Source organism: Choristoneura fumiferana, chromosome 5 (genome assembly GCF_025370935.1).
Source record: "Choristoneura fumiferana chromosome 5, NRCan_CFum_1, whole genome shotgun sequence".
Lineage (NCBI taxonomy): Eukaryota > Metazoa > Arthropoda > Insecta > Lepidoptera > Tortricidae > Choristoneura > Choristoneura fumiferana.
In genome coordinates, this window is record NC_133476.1 from 12,903,357 (window position 1) to 12,915,534 (window position 12,178).

The window sequence follows — 12,178 nt, forward strand, 5'->3', positions numbered from 1 at the left end:
GTAACAATAAATTTTCATTTCATTTCAAAACAATTTTAATTTTTTTTAGAGCATTATGTTTGCTAAGACCATTTTTTTGTTTAGGGATCTGTTTGAGATCTGTTTGTAAAATATTGGGCTTTTATAGTGCTAATTTTTGTTAGGTTCAAGTGTCTCCCTCTATGCAAGCATATGCATTGGCTTGAAAAATCTGAAATAATAAATTTGAAAGGAAAAGTATTAGAGCCTAGTGGGCTTCACAAGTTAAACGAGAAATAGTTGATCAAAGCTTAGTGTTAAATATTTGCTGCATGTTAGTACGGAACAATACATGTAATGTGGCCGTGGCCCCGCCCGACACGCATTTGTCCGCAGTATACACACTCTCATCTGTTTGGCCGGTTTTCCTGCTTTGTCAGAATAGAATAGAGGTAGCAGTAGCAGTGCTGCCAACAACTCGGAACCTGAAACACCATTTTTCACAGCTTGAGTAGCCTAATGTAGCCAAATTTGAACTGAGGTTGCCCAAAAAAGTAGCCTTATGTGTTATTCCAGATCAGGTGTCAAATTTCATAACTAAGGAGCTGAAAGATCAGTAAGATATGCAAAATATTAGTACGAAACCCTACACTGCGCTTGGTCAGTTTTATTGTTAAATTTGCATGTTATTTTTAATTATATTATTTTAGTTATTTTTAATTTTAAAGATTATATATTTATTTATTTGTCCAATCTTTTCTTTCTGATCCCACTTAAACTCTACATTTTATGTGGGAGGTATTTTTTTCTTGTGCTTATGTTAATTTGTGTTGTGAATCTTTCGTTCAACTACTATAAGGACCTTGTCCTTCAAGTAGCCTAAAAGGCGACCAGTCGCCATTTAGAATTTTACGTCGCGGATTTCCATCCCGAGTAGCCTAATTGGCGACAAATTGCCTACGTTGGCAACACTGATAGGTCGGTATCTTTTGATCACCATGGATGGACGTAATGTTGATTACTGAATCGTGTTGCAAATGAGGGCTATCGCGTATGAATTCGCCACTAGAGGCGCTAGTGTAGCGTGAGGTCTCCGAAATGTCAAATCTCATAGTTTTTGGGTGAGCTACGCGGGTTTATTTATAATTAGAATAATTTTGTGAATATTTTGCAATATCTGAAATTAATTATGGAAAATTTCCGGGGCAATGAATGTCTGTGTTTTGAGACAGTTTTGTCTTTCGGAAACCTTTGTCCTCCCTTTTTCCGAATAAAACGGGGACTATGCAACACTGGCATGCTCGATATTTTTATGGTACGGTTTTAAAGTGTATTAAATATGATTTTAATCTAAACTTTGTTTTCACGCCCGTAATAACAGACTGAAAATACTTAAAAACCTCACGCAACAGTGCGCCATCTAGTGAGACAAAAAACGATAGCCCTCATTACCAACGCTTGGCAAGTGTGTGCTGTCGGGCTAAATTGTTGTAGGTGCGACACCACTGTTTTCCTAGTTTCCTCTTTTTTGCTATATTCTTGAAGTAAAGTAATTGTTAGAAAAAGACAAAACTATTAATTAATGTTTTAGTTAAAAGACGCTGAAGCAAATTGTTTAGATTACGTAAATTGGAACGTTGTTTTGACTGTAAGTGACTATGACAGATGACATTGACAAGTGGCTGCTTATGACTTTTGTTTTTGTGCTTGTGTTGTGATGTATCATTCATCAAACGAAAAACTCAACTTTATAGTTTTACAATTAATTATTTAGGGAACTATGGGCTTATGGACCATAGCACTACAATGACACGATACACTTTAGAAGAAAGCACTACCGAAGCGGTATCGCCTTTGCTGGAGAAAATAATAAGCAAAGTTCAGTCTCAAAGCAACACTTATGAATGTACCCAAAAGGATTACATGTTTATATTGATTATTGTTCTAATGATAGAAAATGGATTTTTACCTATGAATAACGAACTAGTACTAATATGTGATGATGAATTGATTGACTTTGAACAGTTAATTAGATGGAAGAATACCCCTGGTGTTTATGAAGCTGTATTTGCAATGCCTGGCATGGAGAGCTTTTCACTGAAAACTATTATGAGTCCTTTAGGAGCTATGGTCTTACTGAATGTTGTAATCAACACCTTGAGCTCTGAAACTTATTCTGTGTGTTTGCCGGTCAGTAGATATGTTGTGTCACCTCAAGCATCAACAATCCCAATGATTTTCCGTGACTTGAAGCATTTATCAACGATGTACAGAAACAAAATCCTGTCTCCAGTCAAAAGTAGAATACTAACAGAATTAGGATATCCCAGTGCCAGTTTGATTGGCTTGCCTGAAGAAATATTTTTAAAAATAATGCTACATCTTCCAGTTTATGATATATTAAAGTTGTCTTTATTATGCAAAAGATTAAACTTTCTAGTGGATAATAAGACTTTGTGGCATGAACTATGTAATAGAGATTACAATAATCCTACTCTGACTAACAAGGAATGGAAAGAACTGTACCAAGATCTTTATGCTGCAGAGCATAACAAGAAGTTGGCACAAGCTAGTAGGCTGGCTGGGAGCATGCATGATTACATGGATTATTCAGATTTTGTGTCCTATATTGATAACCCTATGTGGGATGTAATTATATAAATTTTCAACTAATTTTGTATTACTTTCCTATGACATTTAACCCTAAGTGCGGAACTATTTCTTTATGTTATTATTGTTCAACATTACATCAAGACTTTAGATTGACATTAATTCTTCTGAAGTGACTCAAACATCAAAATTGGATATCTATTCCTAGACAGTTAATGACTCCATTAAATTATTCACCTGTATCTAATACAATTAAACAAAGCAGATGGAAAAGCAAGTTACAACAACAACAAACAACTTCGAGCTAGTAGGTACCTAGAAAAATATTTTCAAGGTTTTTGTAGTCTGTTCTATTTTTTGACGTTTTTTATTTTTTTTGGAGTAGGTTTAACTTTTTTGTTCAAAATTTTCTTTATTTCTCACTTTTTAGTGATTAGTAGCCAAATTTCATCTCACAACGATTGCAATAAGCCCAAACACGGCTTAGTTACGTTGTTTTATGACAGAGTTCCTTACCTTACCTTCCGGCTTCAGCATCAGATCAGTTCGAAAGAATCATTAACTTAGAGCTTCTTCTTAGTTGCTTATCTAGGTATATTAATCATGATAATATATAGAAGCGCGAGCATTACTTAGCTTTGACGAGTTCCATTGGTCATCTATCATCAGGTCCAGTTTACCAAATGATGATGTTATCTTAATACTAAAAATACCAAAATATTTAATAGTGCTAGCGGTACGTCAAAAAAAGCCGCAAATGGTGTTAAAAGCATGAAAATCGGAAAGATTGATCTTTAGGCCATACAAATCAATTTTACCCGTAGCACGAAAAAATAAGGAAAAAGGAGAGGAATTATGACATCATCTTTTTTTTGTATGGGATTTTTTTTGTTCTGATACCTATCGTGTGTAGTGTCTAATGAAAGGGCTTACTAAGCCGATTCTAAAAATATATCACATCATTATATTTCAGTCACTTTTCTAAATTGAAAATCATTTTCAAAACATACCATGTTTGGGCTCCTCCAGATATGATACGGTTGAATCATTATTTGTAAAATATACCTAAAATGATATGTAATAGCCTCATATCCAACCCCAAGAAAGCGATTTTGAAAATATTTACATTTAGCACGTGAGTGACTGAGTGCGCCGCCGGCCGCCGAGCGAGCAAGAAAGGGAAGCAGGCAGGAAGCGGCAGCGGGGTACATGCTCACGACAAACATTTGAATCAAAAGCAAACCTGGAATAATAATTGCTAATAATGAGAAAATAACTTTTTACACCTATTTCAACTAATTAAAGATTTATTAAGACCTACATCTAGAGTATAGCATTATTAGAGTAGAACTAATGAGGAGGTTTTAGAGTTGGTGGAAGAGGGAAGGCGGCTTGAGGACGATTGAAAATAGGAGAGGGAATATGCTGGGGCATCTGATACGACATGACAGTGACAGCTACATAAAAACTATTTTGGAAGGGCGAATAGAAGGCAGACGAGGCAGGGGAAGGCCGAGACGGTCATTTATAGATCAAGCCAAGGAAAAAGTCAATGTCATGTCGTATCAGGAGCTGAGAACGCTGGCAGAGAACCGAAAAGAGTGGCGATTAAGTACTCCACCGACAAGAGCTAAGCTCTTAAATTAATGATGATGATGTTCAACTAATTATGATTGTATCACATTTTGTAATATTAAAAAATAATAAAAAATACTAAATGTAAATATTTTCAAAATTGATTTCTTGGGGTTGGATATCAGGCTATTTTATATCATTTTAGGTATATTTTACAAATAATGATTCAACCGTACCATATCTGGAGGAGTCCAATCCAAACGTGGTATGTTTAATTTTTATTTTTATTTAAAACAACTGACTAAAATATGATGATGTGATACATTTTTAGAATCGGCTTAGTAAGCCCTTTCATTAGATACCAGACACGATAGGTTTTAGAACAAAAAAATATTTTTCCCATACAAAAAAGATGACGTCATAACTCCTCTCCTTTTTACCCGACTACGGCAAAGCCAAGGGAAGGGTAATGATTTGGTTTTTTTTCGTGCTACGGGTCAAATTGATTCGTTTGGGCTAAAGATCAATCGTTTTGCTGAATTTCGGGGCGTACCGCTAGCACTATCATATGAAATGACAGCAACAAGGTATTAATTGTAAACATGTCTTTATTTGTTCTTTTCATGAGCAGTGATGCTGTTTTAACATTATAAAAACACATTATTTTATGATTCTTTATTAATTTTCTGCTAAAAAAAATATCATTCAGTTCTCAGTTACACCTACCACTACTTTCACAAGGAATGAGGTAGCTTATCAAGCTTAAGGCGTTTTCATTTCGACAGAACATAACATTACATAAATCAAAAAAATATTTTTAAGTTATTGGATTAAAAAAAAGAAAACCTTGATAGATGACATGACATTTTTAATCTAAAAATATAATTTTGGTATAGGTGAAAGCGGGGACAAAACAAACCTGGGTGTTCCCCCTGTTGGCAAGGGCGGTCGACATTTGTCTATACCCTTTGATTCTGCAACTGCTAATGGTGATTTAAGTGAGTATTTTAATTTTTTTTATATTAAAAAAAGTACATAGTTATTGACCCTTACCACCCTCCTCTATTAAATTTGAACCTGAGCTCCAATTGTCATTGTCATTTTCTTAAAGTAAATAAAAAATATATAAAGTTCTAGATTATCCTTAGGTACGTGTAAACTCATATTTTTTAATTTTTGAGAACTAGGTTAAGTGAATTGTAAGGTTGCTTAAAGAATTCTAATATTTAATATTAATTCAGCACATGATGCAGTTAAAATAAATATTTAATATTTTGGCACATAGTAAAATCCAATTTATTATCTTCCATTCGAGTATTAACAAAATATTGTACAAAAATAGCCATCCTCGCCATTGTTGAAAAAAAAAATTGTTTTGCAATTACTTGCTTTTGTGATTTTTGTTTTAATTTTAGTAATTTTTTCTAAGTTAGTTATTTATTGTAAGAGAAAAATTAAAGGAGGCTAAGGCCATAGCCGGGTTTCCTTAGTTAGTTTTTTTTTGTGAGTACCCCTTATAGCGAAGAATATATGCTATGAACATCCTTTTTGTGGCAGTTTTTTACTTATGAATTTTTTAATGATTTCTTTTAATATATTTTTTTTCGGGGTGTTTTCAAGCGATTTTCTTCAAATTTTGAAATTATGTTCTTTATATAGATTTGCTTCGCCACCCAAAAAACTAATACTGCCTGGAAAATTTTGATATGAGAAAAAAATCTAGGTGTCACTACTTCACAACCACATAAAAAATGTCTTATTTTATTTGATCTTTTTTCCTTTTTTTATATGAACTAGTATTCATTTTTTAAATGGCGATGCAAATCTATATAAAAAAATATCATTTTTAAAGTTTGAAGCAAATCGCTTAAATACATATCCCGAAAAAAATACATTAAAAGAAATCTTTGAAAAAATCATAAGTCAAAAACTGTCACAAGATGTTCATACTCAACATAAATATTCTTCACTATAAGAGGTAGTCACAAAAAACCCAAGCCCATTTGATGTAAGGGCCGACTTACTATGGAAACCTGACTATGGCCTTTATTGAGATTTTCCCAGAGATAAGATTAAACTAGATCAACTTTTCACCTGCGAATTTACTATACAAATGTACCAAATTTCATCAAAATAGTTAGAGCTGTTTCCAAGACCTTCCTAAATAAACAAAAAAATGGCTCATTTTTTAAGGTAGCAATTATTATTATCAAATCAATTATATAGTTTTTAATTAATAGCGATGTTAAACGCTTTGCTGCTTACGCCCGTGCGACTTGCCCTCTCTTTTCACGCGTTATTGGATCCCACCAAACCCAAGTCATCCCCAAAAGCACTTATCACCTTAACAATCGAGGAACTTGGGAAATTGGCTGTGATAACGTGAGTGCGATATTAACACATTCAGCCCCAGTGACACAACGTATGTGACTTTTTAGTTCTTACTCCTATGCCAGTGACACGTATTTGTGACTGCTGTGGGATATGCGTAGGCATAGCGTAAGAGCTTAGTGGATCGTCACATTCGGCTCTGGCAACGTTCCGCTAAGCCCTTACTTACGCTATGCCAGCCTTTAGGATGTACGAATTCTTTTGACACACATGCGTGTCACCGGCGCATAGGAGTAAGAATTTTTGATCACAAACGTTGTGATACTGGCACCGGAATGTGTTACGTCTGTGCCACGTATTACATGTCACTGGCATAGAAGTGACTGCTGTAGGATATGCGTAGGCATAGCGAGCGTAAGAGATTAGTGGATCCTTGCCGGGGTCGAACGTGTTAACATGTTATGTCTGGGTTACACACGAAATTATGTCTTTTTCGACAAAACTCTAGGGTTCAAAACGCTGTTTTTTTTTAGATTTTTAAGCGCATGTATTTTTTAGCCTATTCAAAGAAAACAAGTTTGGTTACTCCCAAATATCTAGTTAACTATAAGTCCCCAGAGAATAGGTACAACTTTTGTTACTTATTCAGTATCCCGTCCCGTCTACTAAATAAAGACGACACGCCTCACTATTATGCATAGGCGATCTAAAGTCTTTATAACATTGGCACGAAACCTCTAATTGCGTTGCTTGCTTAGCATAAGTTTGGAACAAAATAGATACCATTTCAAAACGTTTGCCACGTTGCCACGTTTGCGTTTAAAATGTATCACGACATAACAATTAGATGCATAAAGTTAGCTATACGTGTCGTATCTATACTTAAATCAGTCAGTATCATTGGGGCACGGTCAAGTGTTGTTATAGTGGATTACGTTAGTGTAGAGTAGGTAGATACACTCTCCGGTGTAGGTGGCCGGATGATAGTCCGCGGTGAGGAGCTACCGGGCTGCGTTTATAAAGGGTGAGGGGTGCGTCGAGATGCGCCGCGCAGCCTCCGTCGGTCCTCGCCCCTGTGGCGCCGCGTTCGGCGAGTTGACGCTAGCTCCGTGAGCTAGACGCCTCGTCGCGGGTGCTTCGTGGATGTAGGCTCCGTGCCGAGCTTATGTGCTGATGGGCTGGTGTAGGTGAGCGGCGCCGTGGAGGGCTCGCGGGCGCCGCGTGACCGACCGCCGTGGCGGTGCTACGGACCCATGCTCACCCACAGCCGTTCCGACGGCGATTTCCCCATTTACGCTAGAGGTGAGCGTGCCCTCCGTTTCTCATGTGTTGTTGTCGTTGTGGTTTTAGATCTAGTGATTAGGTTCAAGCATGAACGAATCATCCCATCACATTTAATTTCGTCTCTTCATTTTATCGTCTTGTTATTATGGTCCCTCCTTAACTTTTATCATAAATAAAAACTAAAGCGGTGACATCGCAGTAAATAAATTAAAACCCCTCCTACGGTTCATTGTTGCAGTCTGCAACGTAATGTAACAACGAGCAGGTTATTAAAAAATCCTTGCTCCTTAATCTGGTTAATTCGATTAGTAGTGGCGTCAGTTTGTCGGGGTGTCCCTAGTAAGAGTTTTGCAAATCAATATTGTAGCGTTTCTGTGTTTACAGCATGTAACGTTGATAATGCCTTAGCTATTTCCTGGTGTCCAGGTTTTGGAACTCATAAATAAATATAGAGCTATTTATAGAAGACATTTCTGTTGAAATGTATTAGAAGGATCCAATTTCAAAAATATATTTACTGCGTATACGGTTTAACCCTTGAATTTAAGCTTGGTCGCGTGTATTACACGCTACGCAAGCTTTAAGCTTGCTGTGCATGGTTCGATTATTTTCTAGGGCAAAATAGTGTCTATTTATAAATAAAGGCTACACGCTTAATCTCACTGTGGCAGGCGGCTCATTCATCCACGATAATGCGGTGCACGACCATTCGAGCATTTAATTAGACCGTAACTGCTTAAATTTTTAATGCTTATGATATGAAGGCAATTTCAACTAATTTTAAACCTATAAGTATATTTAGTTTTTTAATACGCAAAAGTTTAAGATACGGTTACGAGCATTGATTGATTCACTTTTCGAAATATTTGCCCCCGATCGAACAGTACCTACTAAAACTAACAGTTAAACCGTATACCTACCAAGGAAGGCAATTCGATCCTTAAATTTGATCAAAATTATCGGAAGTCAAGTAGGTACCTAAAGAAGAAAATTATATTAGAAATATTTGCACTACATAGACAGACCCCTATTTCATATCATAAACGGGACAGGTGACAGCTAACAGCTCGTTAACAGCTGACCAGTGCTGATGAATTATTACAAGTTGACGAAAAATTTGTAGCTAAAATGAAACCGGACTTAGTATCTTTAAGTTAAGCACAGGAAAAATAGTATATTTTGGCGGCAAAATATGTACATCAATGAAACTTTGTTTATAACTTTATCTTTTTTTTATATATACATAAGAGGTTTTCATTAAAAACCCTTCGTACCTCGCAAAATATTGATCCTACGAGTATGGGTATAGTCTCATTCGATTCAGAGCAAAAAATACATAGAAAATGACACCTTACTTGCCTAGTTTGTAAAATTTGAATTTTTTAAACGTTGGCCCCTGCCCATACCCCCTAGGAGGGGGTACGACGCCTAAATTTTGGTAGGACTCGGCAGATCCTCATTTCTAGTGCCAAGATAAAAGTTATTGTTTTTTTAGAAAAATATGGCGCTGTCCATTGGAGGACAATTTTGCCAGTGTCTAGTAGGTTTTGCCGTTGTACGGTAAAAAAAATCTAGAAAACGGAATATGGGACGTAATGGTGGATGAACGATGACAGCGCGAAATCCATCAAAAAAAAACAAGATAAAAGTTATAAACAAAGTTTCATTGATGTACATGTTTTGCCGCCAAACCGTCGTATTAAGTCTTATTTTACCTGTGCTAGTTAACCGACGTCATTAGCAATGTATTTCAATTGTCATAGTCACTTACTCGTATCATCTGTCACGTGATGATGACATATTCCTCAAACCTGTGTATATTGAATCCAAAACTGGTAAAAATCAAGTAAATTTTTAAGTACCCATCTACTGGAGTATCTAACAGAAATATAGGCAGCTACCACACTTAATTTTATTTATTTTGTTATTAGGTCTATTTAAAACTGACCAGCGATTGACCCCTATGTTGCGCCTGTGCTGCAGATGAGGCCGAAGATGTAGTTCACTGGGGTTCACCAACAGCCTATATATTCACTCAGATCTTGGAAATAAAAATTAATGCGAAGGAATCAAAACCGTAGGCCGGGATTTCATAAGGCAACGGTCTGCCTGTACTGATCTCGATCAATCAAATAAGACAAAATTACAATATTTAGTACTAATATTAGCTACTTATCATCAACCACTTGCCTAAACCAAGCACCTACCATTGCTAGAGTACCCAGCTAGATAATGACGTACCTACAGTACTTACTTTCGTCTAACTAAACGATTGTTGATTTGCCCTTGTATTTAAGAGGTGATTGCCAAACAAACTAACGGAACACAGGCATTGCACAGAAAACAATTTGATAAGCAACACTGAAGTATTATCACTCGCTATCTAATCTATCAAGACTGTACTGGTTATTGTAATATTTTAGTTATAATTCACGTTTCATTCTGTTTGGGCATTACTTTCATAGTTGCTAATGTTGTGTGTAAAAATGTTCGGCTGAGTGGATCATCGTGTTGTGTTAACAGTGCCGTGTCTGATATGGATGACCTAGTCGTCAACTCTAAAACGAGACATCGACCCATTGATGATGACACTAGAAGTGACTCTGGAATTTTAGATAAAGACCAAGTATCCTGTAAGTGTCACGTTTATGAATAAGCGCCCAAAGAATGGCTAGTGTAGCTATATCATTTTATCACCTTATTATAATGTCATCTCAATCATTGTAAATACTGTAAACAAACTGTTTTCACCGTAACTGAACAATTTCGTGTTTATTTTCACATGGTAGATAAGAAATAGTTTGCAAGTTTTGTGATAGTAGAAAGCCTGTAGAATTCGCTTTACTTATTCATGCCTTTTAGAACGTTTATTACGGTGTCAGAGTTTCGATACGTCACAGTTGTTGCTTTCGCTTTTCTTGAAACTATCACAAGAACAATATGCCAAAGCATTTTATTCATTATTTATTTCCGAAATATATGTATGTATGTAAGTAAACTCTATTCTACAAAAGAAAAGAAACAAAACACAATTGTCAAATTTTGAGATACTTGTACAAAGACGGACTTTAAGGGATCTCTACCAGTTAACCTTTGAGTTGATAAAACACAAAAATATATTGTGACAAGGTAAATCTTAAGTAATATGGAATAAAAATAATTTCTTGAAACATATATGTCAATTCACATACTTTCTGGCATTGCATATAGCCAAGTTGGACATTTCTTATTAGAGTGAGAAAATTAAAAAAATCAGGGGAAAAAATCCGTGTACTTTTGAAAATTGGTACAGTTATACCTTGCAGTATCCAGATGAACTTACTAAAAGTCCTCAAGGGTGGGGGGTGTGCTAAGGGTGTAAGGGGGGTTGAAGGTACCTTTTTTAGATTCTTGCTCATATTTCGAATATTTGTACGAATAGCATTATGATTACTTCAGACAAAAGTTTCTACATAAAATTTCCTACAAAATAAGTCATATTAATTTTTGCTCTACGATCAATACTTTAGGAGATACAGGTTGTTTAAGTTAACAAGGAGATAAAAAATAGACGATGTCAGAAATGAATAACGAAGTAGGTTTTTACATTATATTTAAAAATAGAAAAAAAGCAAATTAGTTCATCTTCATTATGTTACTCCTCGTTTTCTACATGGACATTAAAGTCTTCTCCTTCTATGACATCCACAGGAACGCCGTTTGTAGATGAGCCCAAGCAGCCGAAACACTGCATTTAATACCGGCTTTTCAATTTTAACATCCATATTTTCCAGTGCAAGCACTTTTGCAGCGACAAAAAATTTAGGTAACTACGATGCCATAGGAGCTGGAGGATCAGTAGCTCGAGGGTTCCATCAGCTCCTCGCTTCCAACCCCACATTTCAGGAGGCTTTCGTTACCCAGCCACTTGTGTACTGTAATGCGAGATATTTTGCTGACCCTTTAGTAGGCGGGAGAGACGAGAGAAAACTTTGGACTTGGTGCTGGAGTTAACAAAAAGCGATGAGCGAGCTAAGCAACGAAAACGTTTGTTGATATAAATTTTGTTGCTATGAAGGTCATTGTTGAAAAAGAGCATTTCCTATCAAATCAGAAGCCACAGCAAAATCAGGAGAAACGATGTTTTTGACGAATTATCGTGCGCACTCTACTCAGCTTGATCTTAACAGCCATCGATTGATACTCGCTTTTTGTAAGTCAAAATTTCCCTTGACCTCTTCTCTCTCCCGCTCAGCAAAAAATCACTCACAAGTTTTGTTTCGCACGCGCAGTTTCGCACGCGTAAATGATGCAGCAGTTGAATTTAAGTTCCAGTGCCAATTTCAAGACTATCTAGATTTCAAATTTCATCGAAATCCGTGCACCATTCTAGCGTGAAGAAAAAGTTCCTTGGGAATTCCCGAAATCGTTTTCATTGACA

The 12,178-nt window shown here is 36.1% G+C and overlaps 2 protein-coding genes across 8 annotated transcripts in view; both read left to right on the forward strand.

The window, feature by feature from the left end:
* The window catches only part of LOC141428185 (phosphatase and actin regulator 2), a 63,387-nt gene that overhangs the window by 2,107 nt on the left and 49,102 nt on the right, over positions 1–12,178 (forward strand). For 4 of the 7 annotated variants that reach the window (XM_074088003.1, XM_074088005.1, XM_074088006.1 and 1 more), the window contains exon 2: positions 5,040–5,141. The exons of 1 other annotated variant lie outside the window; for it this stretch is intronic. In XM_074088003.1, the coding sequence (XP_073944104.1) occupies positions 5,040–5,141 (102 nt within the window). Of the gene's footprint in view, positions 1–5,039; positions 5,142–7,567; positions 7,777–10,189; positions 10,392–12,178 lie in introns of those variants that run through there. 2 more of the 7 variants (XM_074088010.1, XM_074088008.1) reach the window with 2 other exon arrangements.
* ntc (nutcracker) lies at positions 1,658–2,631 on the forward strand. The gene has a single exon (XM_074087395.1). It carries the CDS (start codon positions 1,747–1,749, stop codon positions 2,617–2,619), a length of 873 nt encoding a protein of 290 aa, XP_073943496.1. The 5' UTR covers positions 1,658–1,746; the 3' UTR covers positions 2,620–2,631.